Here is a 14949-nt window from a genome sequence, read left to right as displayed (position 1 = left end):
TGACAGATCTCGCATATACCACAAACATTTTTTTATCGTTAAAAAGTCCCTCTAGACAGCATACTCAAAGAAGACAGGGAAATTAATTCCTTAAATAATTTCAAATTGCTTTCTGTTTGCGAAAAAATAACTGGCGTTACGATAAGAATAATTCGTTGTCTCTTTCATACTCTGAGTGAACAGATAAAAAACTTTATAAATATGACTGCTTGGCTGTTTCCAACCATTGTAGATGTAACATCGTAGAGTGCGGTACATTATAGAGTACGGTTTTAAAAATAACTTCACTTCAAAATATTTTTCAAAATGAGTTTCTTAGAGGAAATCGCGTTCACTGTGTTAGTAATTACATCTTTAGTTTCGGGACAGCGGCAAGGTAAGAATTTTAATAATATTTTCATACTTTATAAACATACCCACTTTAAATTTTCAATTTGAATTCTGAATAATTATTTTTTTCTCGTTTTTTTTTATATATTCAAACTGATTGATAATGCCTTTGAAAGGCGAAACATCTGTCGCGCTCATTAATAATTATACAGAACATTTATGAATAAGCTATTTTTAAATAAATTAAATAATACTAAATAAAAACTTCAAATTAAAATGGAGTTCCGAAAATTAAACTTGATAACAATAAATAGAATATAATGTGTTGTCTATTTTTCTATTCTTCTGTGTTACATATAAATTGGAAACAAGTTATATACCTAACAACTCTCCAATTTGTTGGCCATTAAAACTAGATTAGCTGGCATTGATTATAATATACCCATTTTTACTGAAACCCGTGATTATTTAAGAGGTTTATTAATACATTTTTTACAATAAAATCAATTCGACACAAATACCTACTTACAACACTAAACAATAGATTTACCGACATTTATTTAATGCTAATTTTTCTTACGAAAATCTGTCATTTCGACAAATTTAATGCTGTTTGTTATAAAAAGTCTTTAGTATTTTTTTTAATCGATACGTTTTAAATTTAAAAAAAGATTTTTTCTGTGTATTTTTAACTCAATTTACTTCACAAATATTGTTAAGTAAATCCAATCTGGTAGGATTTATAATATTATGTAAGAAGTATTGGATGATAGGTGACTGGAACTTTGTTATTTTGTGGAGTTGTCTGCAATGGTCACTTCCTAATTCAACAGTCAATTGAAAAATGTATATCAATTTTTGTGTTCATTTTCCTACAATCACGCACACAGGATTTTATCTTGTTGCGGCGAAGTTTACAGAATTGAAATATGCGATGCATAATTATTGTTTAAAAATTTTAAATTCTCTGTAGGTAGGAGTGAAAACCAATTTCAAAAAAACTGATTACTTAATTAGTGACCTAAATATTTCGTTATTTTTTGAATACCGCACAATAGACCCAACTGATAACCAGTGGCGTAGCTAGGTAACCAAGGGCCCTGGGGCAAATTAAAAAATGGGGCCCCACTGCTATGTAAACTGATTAGGTTTTACCAAATAAGAATATGAAATATACAAACACTTTAAAAATGCTAAGCTACTTAAGCTCTTTTTTGTGCACTACAGACTGCAGGGCAGGTAATAAAAATATTAAACAGTAACAACATAAATTACAATTAATACTTGGTGTAGGTTTGGCTAATAAAACGAAATAGAGAAGATTCAAGGGTTTATTATACACGGTGTCCGGAAACTCGTAGTACAAGCGGGAAACTAGAGAATCTACACCACATGGGGAACCCAAAAAAACATAAAGTTTTTTGATTTGAGCATTATCAAAAAAAAAAATATTCGGCTATTTTAGGGTTAAAGTTTTTTCTGGTGTTTAGGGTTGAATAACAGATGTTTTAACCCTGCAGAGCAGAAATATTTTATGATTACACCGGGTTAAATGAAGGGTGATTTCAAAATAATGCTTCAAATCCGAGTTTCTTCATTTGTTTTACTTTCAAATAGTTTTAATTAGTTGGGTACTTTGATCTTCAGTAATAATTTATAAGAATTTGATTTAAAAAAAAAAAATCAACTTCAAACTCGATTTACTCGATAACGAAAGCTCAAATAAAAAAAAATATACTACAAAATCGACTCCAAATGTGATGTAGATTCACCAGTTTCCCGCTTGTACTACGAGTTTCCGGACACCCTGTATAAAGGTCGGGCCTATCAACTGACTAAATAACAATTATATTTACAATTTTCTCCTAGCTTTAGTTTTCGCAAAAGTATCAATGACTTCGTTTAAATCCAGGCTTGATGCGGTTTTGTTTTCAATTGCTATTAGCGATAAATGTGTTTGGCCCATCTTATTTCTTAAATTATTATTTTTAATTTGCTAAATGACCTTTCAGCTGCTGCAGAAGTGACAGGAATTGTAAAGAATAATAACATTGCTGTAAATACTTCCGTTAGGTCGCATTCTAGCACTCCATATTTGCTCATTATTTCCTTACATAATAATTGGTGAACAGTCCATGCTTGAGTTAGTTGAGGTAAAACTAGATGGTAAATATTAATAAATTGAAGTGAAAAACTAGGGCCTATTATATCTGAATATTTTCTTTGGAATTCGTCACACTTTTGTAATAAAGTTGCTTCATCAACATGTAATAAAAATGTTGGTGTTAGAAAATCGAATATATGATAGACTGCACTCATACCAATAAAACGTGTATCTAATTGAGATATTACTGTGTCTAGTACATTATTGAAAATCTCAATTTTAAATATTTTTTCTCGGTTTGGAAATCGGTGATCAGCAGCTAATTCATCAAAATGTTTTTTAACTTTTCTTTGCCTTTTTTTCTTGAAAATGGGTATCAATACCATATTTTCTTGCAGTTTCACAGGCTTTGCACTTGAATAATTCGAAATCATTTCTATAAATTTGCAACTTTGCTTTGGTCTCTGCTAAAACTTTACTCGCCTCGCCCAAATTGATGTCGCATTTTTGTAAAGTTTTGGATGCATAATTGATGTCGTTCAATACACTGTGCATGAATTCGCAAAGCAACACGAACTCGAAATTTAGCATTTTTGTTTTAATACTCTCTGCTTCACTACGCTCATCTTTATTAGGACTCTTTAGAACTATTTCTGATAATGCTTTGATAATATCAAAATAACGAAGTTTTATTGCAGATATCGTATTGACCCTACCGGACCATCTAGTCGGATTTAGTTTTTTTAGAATGGTGTCCGATTCGCCAGTGAATTTTGACAGTAGATCCCAATGTTTGATGATGTTTCCGAAAAAGTTATACAAATCTTGCAACGTTGCGAAAAAAATCTGTATTTCCACACAACTGCTAACGGCATAATTTATCACCAAATTTAAATAATGAGTGGCACAATGTACGTACTCTGCGTTAGGCTGGATATCCTTAGTATGTTTTTGTAAATTCGTAAAAATACGACACATTTCCGCGTAAATTGAGATTTCGCGGCCGATTTCCGCCGCGGCGGGTTATTTGAAATTCAAATATTCGAAATAAATTCGATTTGTAAATCGAAATTTCGCGGCCGAGTTTCGTCGCGGAAATTCAGATATTTGGTGTAAACTCGTAAAACTACGACATAAAACGTATTTTCTCGGCCCTTCAAACTCGGCATTCCAGTATAAATCGATTCAGATTTACAAAATAATAATATAATTAGGACGATGTAAAAATACATTTTTTGGCGTTTTACCGCCACGGCTGACTTTTAGATTCAGATTTACGAAATATTATGAATTATTTTCGCAAAAATTTTTTTTTTTCGAATTACACCAACAAATTTTCGTGCGCGGATAAAAATAAATTACGAATTTCGAAATAAAAAACCATTTTGTATGAAAAAAAATTTCTGCGGATATTTTATTTGCGAAAATTTCGAATTACGCGTTTTTTCGAATTATCGGGGTTCGAATTCACGGGGTTCTACTGTACCACTTTGCGCAACGTTTTTCAAAAATAATTTGATTTTGAATAACGATCTCAATTTTTTCGTTTAAAACGACTGGTGAAAAATATTAGCACGAATGAATTATTTTAATCCTATCAAGAAGCTGTCCGTTTCCTATTGTTTTTCCTTCGTGAGGTGCAATCTAATGACTTGTGATACACTTAAATATTTAACAAACTTCTTTGGTCCTCGCGAGGCGTAGTCCGTTTCTGTACTGTTCCTGCCGCGAGGCGCAGGTTTGTCATGATTTATTCTTAAAAGTAAAACCACTACAACACGGGCATGTGCCTAGTGTGGTGGCCAAAAATTTACCCGTTTACTGTAATGTATAAACTTTACTGAATAAAGAACAATTAAAAAAAATGTAGAGTGCTTGAGGCACTACCAGTACAGTCACCAGTTGAAGTAATTACATACCATTACACAATGCTTCTCTTTGTCTTCTTGGAAACTCTTCTATAAATGTATATTTTTGTGGTGCGCCACTGGTCTCTATACAAAATCCATGCATTGATACCTGATAAATCCTAAATGTTACAAACTGTTGCCAGTGAGATTCTGTTTTCCCGATATATTATGTTTTCTCCCTCTGACCAACCAAATAAGATTACCTCTAATATGAATAACTAGGTCTCCTTTTTCTGTCACAAATTGACATATTAAATGACCGTCATCTTTTCTTAATTTTAATACATACAAATGTATTACCAAGAGAACCTCATATCCGTGTGAAAATAATCTATTAACAAAACACTAATTATTCAATAAATAAATTAGTACAGCGCCCTTGAGGTAATTTTTCACGAAAATGACGCTATATACTCGTAAATTAGCCAAATATTATAATATAAAATGATACATTATTTTGGGTCATTCTACCAAATGTATTAGCGCGTTTTTTCATGTTAAATATTTTTTGTATTATTAGATTAAATGACTTACTAAATAACTAACCAAGTTTAAGTTTTCATTTGAAAATCTTCAATTTTTTCCGAAATAATATATAAATAATATTTTGTGGTCCGCTGGAGTCTTTTTTGTAATCGGTGATTTTTGAACCACAAAATATTGATTATTTTGGAACTTTTGAACTCAGTTCGTTATTTAGTAATGCCACAACTTAAAGCTACTTGTGCTAATAATACAGTTAATATTTAACATGAAAATCACTTTTTGACCTGCTCGGGGGAATGATTCTTTTATGAAAAACATTCGAGCAATTTTCCAAATCAAAATTTTTCGATATACCAATTTTTCAAAATATTTTTTTTTACAAAAAAAAAAATTTCCAAGCTTCACATAATATCAAAAAAAAGATTTTCGATTATACAATTGTCCGGTTTTTTTTTTCCAAAAATAACAATTTCCCAACATGGAAAATTTTTACACATAATATCAAAAGATAAATATATTTATAAGAATTTGCGAAATTAAATTTTCAGATTTGCTTAAGAATAATTGATCTTTTAATCATTTTTTTTTCAAACTTCATACATAAACTATAATAATTCTTTTTAAAAAAATTTCCCCACCTTTTTTCTGAGAAATTTTTCCCGAGGAAATTTTTTCAGCAAAATAAAGGATCCAGAATCAAAAATTTCCCAACAGAAAAAAAAGTATTCCAAGATGAAAATTTTCCAAACATCGAATAACAAAATCAAAAAGAAAACTAAACATATCGTTTTCCAAAATTAAAAATAATAATTGTTCTGAAAAAACTAACTTATGAACCCAACATCATATATGACTATTTTCCCGTCATGTTTATTTTCCCGGTGACTTTGCTGCAAGTCATTTGAACAAGTCATCAATTTATTTTCAAGTTCTGTTATTATATCATTATTGTTACACAAAACCGAAATAATAACAGAACATTCAAAGAACTTGAAAAACGAATTTGAAATTTGATGAATCGTTTAAATTCCAAGAAACAACCCGTCCTAAGATTTGTACCAAAAACTTCAATGCCCTGACTTGAGTTGACAAGTCTTTATTTCAAAATAAACAATTTCGGCGTAAATCTTTGATTTCTCAAGTCTATTGGTAGTTAATTTCTTAGTTAATTGAAACTCCCAAACTTATATGTTAGTATTTATCCGTCCAGTGGATTTACTTGCGAAAAAAAAAGATATCAGCCGAGTGATTATTATTATTATGTAGCACAGTAAAGAATGAAATACCTTTTATCAACCGTCACAGTGATTGACGTTTTTGTCGATCGAGATCAAGGACATTTTTTATTGTGATGATTTTGGAGGTGTCCGTTTGTCTCAGCAGAATACGCCCCGAAGCCGTCCAGGAGTGTTTATAATCGTTTTCTTTGGAAAAATTTTTTGTTTGCGAAAGTAGATATTTTCCTTTTTGTGTCAGGTGTTCGGACACATAAATACGTTTGGCTTCTTGTGACAGTCCTAGGTCCGCTGTGTTTAGTTTATTTGTGGTGGTCGCAGTGGATTTTTTATATGATTTAATTTTGTTTAGAACATCATCACGTGATTTAATATTATTGAAAGACACTATTAATGATCTGGGATTCTTCTCGGACAGTTTCGGTCCTAGCCTATATATTTTCGTAATTTCAGATTGTAAGGGTAGTGTGGTATCTCCATAGTTAATAATTTTTGATATTTTTTTAAGTGTTTGAATATGATTTTCAGTGTTTGATTCTGGAATACCTCCACAGACATAGGAATTAATAGACGAGAAGATAATGGCGAGGGGTAAAATCAACTGTTGAAGAACGAAGGGAGTGAAGCTGACTGTGATTCGTCAATAAATCAATCTGACAGTAAATAGGCATCTCGCATTATAATATCACCATTTACTTCTTAAAAGTATAATCTGCTTTTGAATGAATAGACATTTTTACATGGGAGCGCAAATTACTCGCCACGTTATGAACAAATTTGCGAAGTCCAAATTCGGCGAAAAAATTCGGTTCTATTTTCAGAGTCGAATATTTCGTTTAAGTATTTAGTTAAGACACTTTTATAAATGTTCATAATTTACTCCCCAGCAACCAACCAGCTTTGTGTTTCGCGTCCAGACGTTTCTCGATGTGATAGTATATGTTTCTAAAACTGATCTATATTATACGATGTGAATATGCTTAAAATAAAGTAAAATAATGCTTATATATGGAATGTAATACGACAATTGGGTTTATTCTCTTTTTCACATCTATTTTTACAAGTTTTCATAGTACAAGTCAACATTTTGCCGTGTTATTTCGTAAAATGAACCGATGATGCCTCGACCATAGTTCGCACAAGAATGATGACGTCACGTTTTCAAATTTCACTTGAGGCCATACGCGAGCACAGCCGGCTCCAATGGAACCGGTATGGGGAGTGGGGATAATACGCTTTTAATCACTTAGGGCAGGTCTACTAATATTCATATGTCTATGAATACCTCTTATATCGACATTGCATATTTGGTTTAGGTACTCCAGTCGGTCAATTTTGTCTTCTTGTTGGGATATGGTATTTTGTAGGATAGAATTACGCTTATTTAATTCCATCATATCAGTATTGACTGTTTTCTGTGATTGTTCAATGTCAATTATGCGCATTTTTAATTCATCGTGTTGTTCCGATATAAATTGTATTGATTTAATAATTTCTTGATTTTGTAAGATGATCGATTCATATTTTTGGGCATATGAGTCTAGTTTTTTTTCAACAAATTCCATTATGGCCGTTTTAAAATTGGATAGTTCATTAATAAATAATCCTGAAGTAAGAAGCCTATTGCCATCTGTGGTTGTAATTGATAAACTATCTGTGCCTTTTAGCTGGACGGGTGCAGTTTTTGGTGATTCACTCATCTGTTTACCTTGTTTGACGATAGATGGCTGTTCATCATTTAATAATAATAATATATCATTTTTTGTCGTCTGCTTCAGTTTATTTTTTGGATGTTGAATGCATTTTTTACACTTCCATTGTGTATTTCTTGCACTTCGACGGGAGGATTCCACAATTTCCGCACAGCCGAGATGATAATTGCTTTCACAGAGACAACAGCATACAAAGTCTGATGGGGTGTCAATATTTTGTTGACATATGACGCACTTAGTATTCATTTTGGATGTTGTTATCAGCGAGATCTACGTAAAAAATGATGGTAAATATTTACCTACGACTACCGTTTTTACTACTACAAAAAATTGCCCCTTTAATAACGCCTGCTCGCGTCCCCTTTAGAGTTATATCCCAGTTTTCAAGTAGTTTGTGGGCTACGCTAGGTTTGTATAGACTGGTTTGTGATTTAATTCTACCTAATCCAACCTAACCTAACATGTACGGAATATTTTCTCAAACGGTAGTCGTAGGTAAATAATTACCAAAATGATTATTAGATAATAACTTTCAATTTAAGATGGTAATCACTTTAGTTGACACTTGTTTACTTTATAACGGCAGAGTTTTTTTTTTCCGAAAAGATTGACACTTGGTGACAGTTTTGTACTTGGGGTAAAAACAGTAAAAAACGCAACTCCGTGAGATAAGAATACACAGGTGTGATGCGCGATCCTCAATTTATTATAAATTAAAACTTTAAACTTAGTACACTATCTTTTTGTTTGTTGATTTTGTATTAGTTCAATGTGGACATAGAGAGACGTCAACACTAGACTGGGTGGGTGGATATTGATACTTTCATTTCATACACTTTATTCACCTTCACCTGTTGTGTTGTGTAACCCAGTGTGTCTGTTTGTTTGTAGGTGATAACTGCACGGTGGTGGACACGGGAAGGGCGGGAGTGTGCAGTCCATTCGCCAACTGCCAGACAGCGAAGGAGGCCGCCAGTAAAGGCATTTTGCCACAGGTAATGTGAATCTTAAATTACAAGTTTTTATACTTACGGCAATTTGATTTCCTGCTATAATAAAAAATTAAACCACCAATGAACAAACTGTTTTAAAAAAATTCTCTTTCTGGCCGTTTTTCCTAAAACACTTTCCATAAAAACAAGGAGTGTCCGGAGACAACAACAAAATTTTTTATTTTAAATATTGTACCTTTAATAAACAATGGAATGATAACTTATACCCAATGCAACAATTCGTAGCGTTGTAACGCTATTGATGTAGAAATCCAAAGCGATTCGGCGAGTTACTCCCAAAGGCCGGGAGATAAAACTGTCTAAAGAAAAAATATCCATCAGAAACATAGAAGTTAATTCAATAATTAATGCGAGTGGAGACTTACAATTCATAACATTATTAGTCACTGTAGCAAACCAAAATTGCTTAAATGCTGTTTTGCCTCAAATCCAAATTTAAGGGTAAAAAAAAAAATATCCGAGCAGCTGTTTCTTCATGCATTCCTCTCGGAGCGAGGACAGGTCCCGAGTTCGATTCTCGTACGTGAGCTAATCTTTTATTTTCTGTGCCTTTTTATCCCTCACATCTAAACAATAAAATCACAAAGAAGATAAATTTTAAAAAGGTAATATAATATAATAACAAAACTATTTTATTTTCAGACATGCGACGTAGAGGGCAACATTCAGATTGTCTGCTGCCCTCTGGTGACCGCAGTTGAAGGTATAGTACCCACCTAATCATCATTCATTATAAATCCAGTAGGCGATGCGATGGCTCGTTGAATCCCTGAGCTCACTCATCACCACAATACCATCATTGCAAAAGGCAGCCAGTCTTCTGAATTTTTGGTAACACATCTACCCGTAGACCAGAAAACATTAATCGGAATCTGGATTGCGGGTAGAATATTCATCGTCATGTTGTGTTGTATTGCTTAACCCTGGTGTATCTGTTTGTTTGAAGGGATGAACTGCACGATGAAGGACACGAGGACTTCGGGAGTGTGCAGACCATTCGCCAACTGCCAGACAGCGAAGGAGGCCGCCTTTAAAGGCATTTTTCCACAGGTACTGTTCCTCCCTTTATGTGTCTGACAATAACAAATAATTTGACATTGCGCCCCTAACATGACCTTCCTTTGCTACAGAAATGTGACTTGACTGATAACGAGTCGGAGTTGGTGTGCTGCGCGGAGGCTGCCTGTCCGCCGCTGCCGAAGGGACTTGTCACTCAGCTACCGATTCCCTCCAAGGCCGCAGAATGTGAGTTTTGTTAAACCTGACCACAAATATTCTAAAACTATGTTGCATATCTGAAAATCTGTTAGTTTACAGTAGAGAATTATAAAATAAAATTCTTACAGTTTTGTGGTAAATACACCTAATACATAGTTTGAAATTTAACAATTAGTATTGTATTTTCTTAAATTTCAAACTATGCAATAGGATGATTTACGACAAAACTGTGACATTTTTTGGTTTTTCAAAATTTAAAAATATACAGGAATAAGATACTTCATGTTGTGTATTTATGATATGTTTCCTTGTAATGTCTGCTAAGTGCTAAGTGGTTCTTTAAATTAATAGATTTTCAGACTAAATAATAGAGTTACTCTCAACTTTAAGTAGGGCACGTCAATTTATTATTTTGAGACCTCCTACTAAACCACACATCAGCAAAAATAATTTTATGTTTTTCCTTTAGCGCAAGTGTAAAACATAACATTCTTAATTTTTTTAAATCATACGTTTTTAATTTACTTGACTGAAGTAATGACACAAGAAGCACTATATTGAATTGCCTAATACAAAAAAAATTGTTTCCTCTACAGATTGCATAAAGCTGTCGGAAACTCGGGGAGACCTGTATCCTCAGAACACACCAGACTCCAACATAGTATATCACCTGACTCCCATGAGGACTGCCGCCGAGGCCCCGCACTATGTAAGTTTCAGACCTGTATCCTCAGAACACACCAGACTCTAACATAGTATATCACCAGACTCCCATGAGGACTGCCGCCGAGGCCCCGCACAATGTAAGTTTCAGACATTAGTTAGCTTTATTTATTATATATTAATTAATTTCTTGAAATAACTAACTATCCATCACTGTGTTTCCTGGCAGGGGTAGGCAGAGAGAATACACCGTTACTATACTCTGTTTTGCATACACTCCTTGCTTTATTCACATTCATAATTCATCTCACATACTCTTGCGTTATTCTGACTTTTGACCCGACTCGACTCAAGTAACTTCCAAGTCGTATGTTCTCCTTACACTACTTTTTTGGTTCATCCGCTCGACATGCCCAAACCGTCTAAGCGTCAAAATGCCGAGTTAATAAACAAATAATATGATATTATATTATTTAACGTCCTGTAGGTATGAAAAAATTCTGCGTCTTTTCAAAATGCTGCTTTACTTAACTAAATTGTTGTTGAAAAAAAAATACAATTTTTACTAAAAAATCTGAATTTTGCTTGATTTTAAATAGTCGTAATCCTTTCCATCTTTTCTAAACATACTTCCCAAATAAACAAACTCATCCTCCTGCCCCTAGTATTCATCACTATATTACATTGTCTATATTGTACTCTCTCTTTGAAATACCATGACCTTAGAGTTGGGCTGGCTGCGCACCAGGCAGCCGGCCTATAAAGCAGCAGTCAGTTATAGCCAATATCACCAGTTCTACTGGCTGTCACGACAAGTACGTGAGGACTGAGGACTGAGGACTGAGGCATCCACACACATGTACTCTAGTCACATTTGAGGCTGGTTGCGCAATCACAATGTGTCGACTGGCTTCCGCAGCCAACTATATTTGGCTTTCATAAAGCCCTAGGACGTTGCTTGAATACAAATTGCAGATCATGTTGGCTGCCTAGTGCGTGGCCAGTCAAGTATATACAAACTTCATTCATCTTAGACACGAGAGTCCGTTGTTCTTGAAATAAGCAACATTCAAATCGACGCATACTTCCATACTATTTGCTTATTCATTGCAAAACATTTATTTATTTTGGTGATCAAAAATCTTATCAAAGATTACTTTTGAAATGTAATTATTTATTAACTAATTATTTTTTGGAGAAAAACTAAATTTGTTAAACAAAATTGAAAGCCCATTAATAGAAAGGAACTAAAATTTCAATGAACGCAATTTAAATTTATGCTATAGATCTGACTTTTCTCTGAAAACATCGGCGGGCGGGTAAAGTCCTTGGCTCTGGATTCAGTGGCTATGGGATCAAATTAAAAATTAAATTTAAAAAAAAAATTGTATTGTATATTCAAAGTATTTATCTTCAATTTAATTTATTGTTTTTCAATTAATATTATTCACCCATACTAACATGTAAATTACATCTTTTAACTGAGGTGATTTCTTTTTTGGGGTACTATGCCTTGTTGCGCTACCTCCAACTCTATCCAAAATTTCAGACAGCATTACAGTTTCCATCATCGGGGCAGATGTTATTATGAGGCTGAAGGTAGTGGAGTGGGGAACAGGTGGCCACTAAACATGGCTAAAGCCATTTGAAGCAAAGTTTCCATTCTGAAGGCCTTTCACCGGGGCAATACTGAGATGTTTAACGAAAATCACATTTAAAAAACGAAAATCAGCAAACATTTTGCGAGCAATTTAAAACAACACTTGCTTAGAAATTAATATGAAGATGTGTTGTGTTCCCAGGGACGAATTGGATCAGGTCGGAGTGGAGAGATCTCCTGGCAGGGGAGCCCAGTGACATTACTGAGTGACCGTTGGGTGGTGTGCTCTGCATACATCGTTACAGTGATTGGGTGAGTTTATTGTTTCTTCATTTTAAAATTCAACTCTTCCTTGTTATAATGAAAATTGCAACGGTGAAAATAGAAAAAACAAATTTGGTTTGATATTTGAACGATCTAACCTTAAAGATTGAAGCTCATTTTAGACAATATTTCACAAACTCTTGGTATACACGGTGTCTAAAAACTCGTGGTATAAGTGGCGAACTAGTGAATTTACCTCACATAATTGACTTTGTGTTGCGAAGTCCTGTTTAAACTCGACCGTTTTGTAATTAATCTGTCTGTACGTTTAGTTTTGGGTACAGAATGGTGGCCGTTTTAATGGTTCAGTAAAGATTACTTTTTTATGTGAAATCGTTGTGTTTGACTTTCTTATTTGCATTTTTTCAATATTATAGCGCCTACCTGCCTGAAAATATTTCAAAATAGAAATGTCATTGAGATAGTGACTTATTTGTTAAATTCCTTATTTGAAATTAAAAAAACGATAAATAAACCATAATATTTGTTTTATAAGTAAATATGAAGTAAGTATCTGCTAATAAATCTTATGATTTCAGAGGAAATGATGGTTTTAAAAAATTTATTATTAGCTTCACACACGAGGCAAACAGTTCCCCTCAGGGCCTCTGTCCTCTTTGGGGATGCTGTGTGGGGCTTCTCTTTAGGAAAGGAAGGATGGGAAGTTCTGGGAAGGAAAAGGGTATAAGGGGTGGATTAGAATCTGGGGGTTAGTGAGTCCAGGAATGACAGATGTATGAATCCATCCCTCCCGCTGCGGTGCGAGGCAATGTTCCGAGAGAGTCCTGTTGGAGAGGCGAAAAGGTCTCCACCAACCAGTCTCTCCCGATCCGGCCTGCCATGCAGTTGGTGGGCAGACACACTGCCGCCAAGATCCCGATGAACTGGGCACCCCTGCTAAGTCACCAAATGTAGCGAAACACTTGGGGTGACGTATGGCAGAGGTGTGGGTTATGTAATAAATAGTTCTCGGGGTGGCGGTACCCGTATCCGCCTCAGTTCACCGCGTATACGACTTCCTTTCTAATTCTAAGAGCTTCGTTAGTTCAACTCTGTTGGTTAATAAGCCAGTAATTTTGCACAAAGAACGACATTATTAAAGAAGATGTGAATATTGTCACTTAAACGAAGCTTATCTGATGCTATGGAGGCCTAAAATATGTTTATCGGCCGTCGGATCATTTCTTATCAATTGATGACCATATATGACATATGGCTTTATCGACTGACCGTGCTAGACCTCCAGTAACTTTAAGAGATGCAGATTGTTTTAGGAGTGTTTCCGTTGCATTAGTGATACAAGTATTACAAGTAAGTACCGGTATTTTAATGGAAGATGCTGCCTATATTTGTACACGTTTAATATTTGTCACAAGAGAACAGGTCGTTTCTAAGATTTATTTTTTAATTCTACAGCTTGGCTGTGAAATAATTTGCGGGCCTCTGTGTTTGTTCCCTCCTACGATATGGGTTTCTTCAAGACCTTCTTCAAGAATTACACAGCATCCCCAAAGATGGCATAGGCCCTAAGTGAAATTATTTTCCCGTGGCCTAGTTTTATAATGTTGTTGTTGTTTTTCTTAAAATATTTCTTTTATTGAATTATTAAAATATATGGTTTTTGTCAATCTTTAGCCACTAGCCAACCACTCTAGCTAGCTAAATGAAAAGTCACAGACCGCCACTGGTAAACACTCATATAACTGTAATATTAATTCAAATAATGTAAACCTGACTGCTTTGTGCTTACCGCTAAACCTAATTTAAAATACCATGGTATAATATGAAGTGGTACAAACAATAGAAAGTATAAAAAAATTATTGTATATTTTTTATTAGAATAAGCCCGTCGTCCCACGGGTCAGTAAGCACACGACATAGGGTCTTATAACACTCCGTTTATGTCCATTCCTTACCGACCTGTGGGACAACGGGCTAAGAAATATATTTAATTTTAGAATTGAACCATTTATTTCTCCCTGATTCAATCTCTGGGGAGGTGCATTCAAAACATCTTCCAATTAGAAATTATCCAAAAAATATTAATAAAAATAATTTTTAATTTGCCGTTTGGTTACCCTACTATATCAAATATCAAAACTTCAAAGTCCCTTTTTTTATTATTCTTTATTTATACACAATTAACATTTTTCTTAAATTAAATACAACAAATTACAGAATAAAATTGATTATACATCATAATCATAACATAAAGAAACCAAACATAACACAAACATAACATAACATAACCAGTGGCGGCCGGTGGTCAAAATATGTGGGGGTTCACCGGATTACAACATTAAGTCATAAAATAAATTAAATAAAGGTACATACCTATTTATAAAGAAGTTCTA

The 14949-nt window shown here is 33.9% G+C and overlaps 1 protein-coding gene across 1 annotated transcript in view; it reads left to right on the top strand.

Moving 5' to 3' along the window:
* The first annotated feature begins 237 nt into the window (after window positions 1-237).
* LOC149408902 (serine protease persephone-like) overlaps window positions 238-14949 on the top strand; it is a 30329-nt gene continuing 15617 nt past the window's right edge. Inside the window, exons 1-7 of the mRNA XM_089650330.1 lie at window positions 238-376; window positions 8669-8772; window positions 9433-9493; window positions 9737-9840; window positions 9921-10035; window positions 10605-10717; window positions 12474-12583. Coding sequence (XP_089506456.1) covers window positions 307-376; window positions 8669-8772; window positions 9433-9493; window positions 9737-9840; window positions 9921-10035; window positions 10605-10717; window positions 12474-12583 — 677 coding nt within the window. The 5' untranslated portion in view covers window positions 238-306. The remainder of the gene's footprint in view (window positions 377-8668; window positions 8773-9432; window positions 9494-9736; window positions 9841-9920; window positions 10036-10604; window positions 10718-12473; window positions 12584-14949) is intronic.

The sequence above is a fragment of the Hesperophylax consimilis genome, unplaced genomic scaffold (genome assembly GCF_061612785.1).
Source record: "Hesperophylax consimilis isolate HC1 unplaced genomic scaffold, BYU_Hcon_1.0 scaffold_45, whole genome shotgun sequence".
Classification (NCBI taxonomy): domain Eukaryota; kingdom Metazoa; phylum Arthropoda; class Insecta; order Trichoptera; family Limnephilidae; genus Hesperophylax; species Hesperophylax consimilis.
The sequence above is the reverse complement of the archived record's forward strand: the minus strand, read 5'-3'. Positions and strand labels throughout refer to the sequence as shown.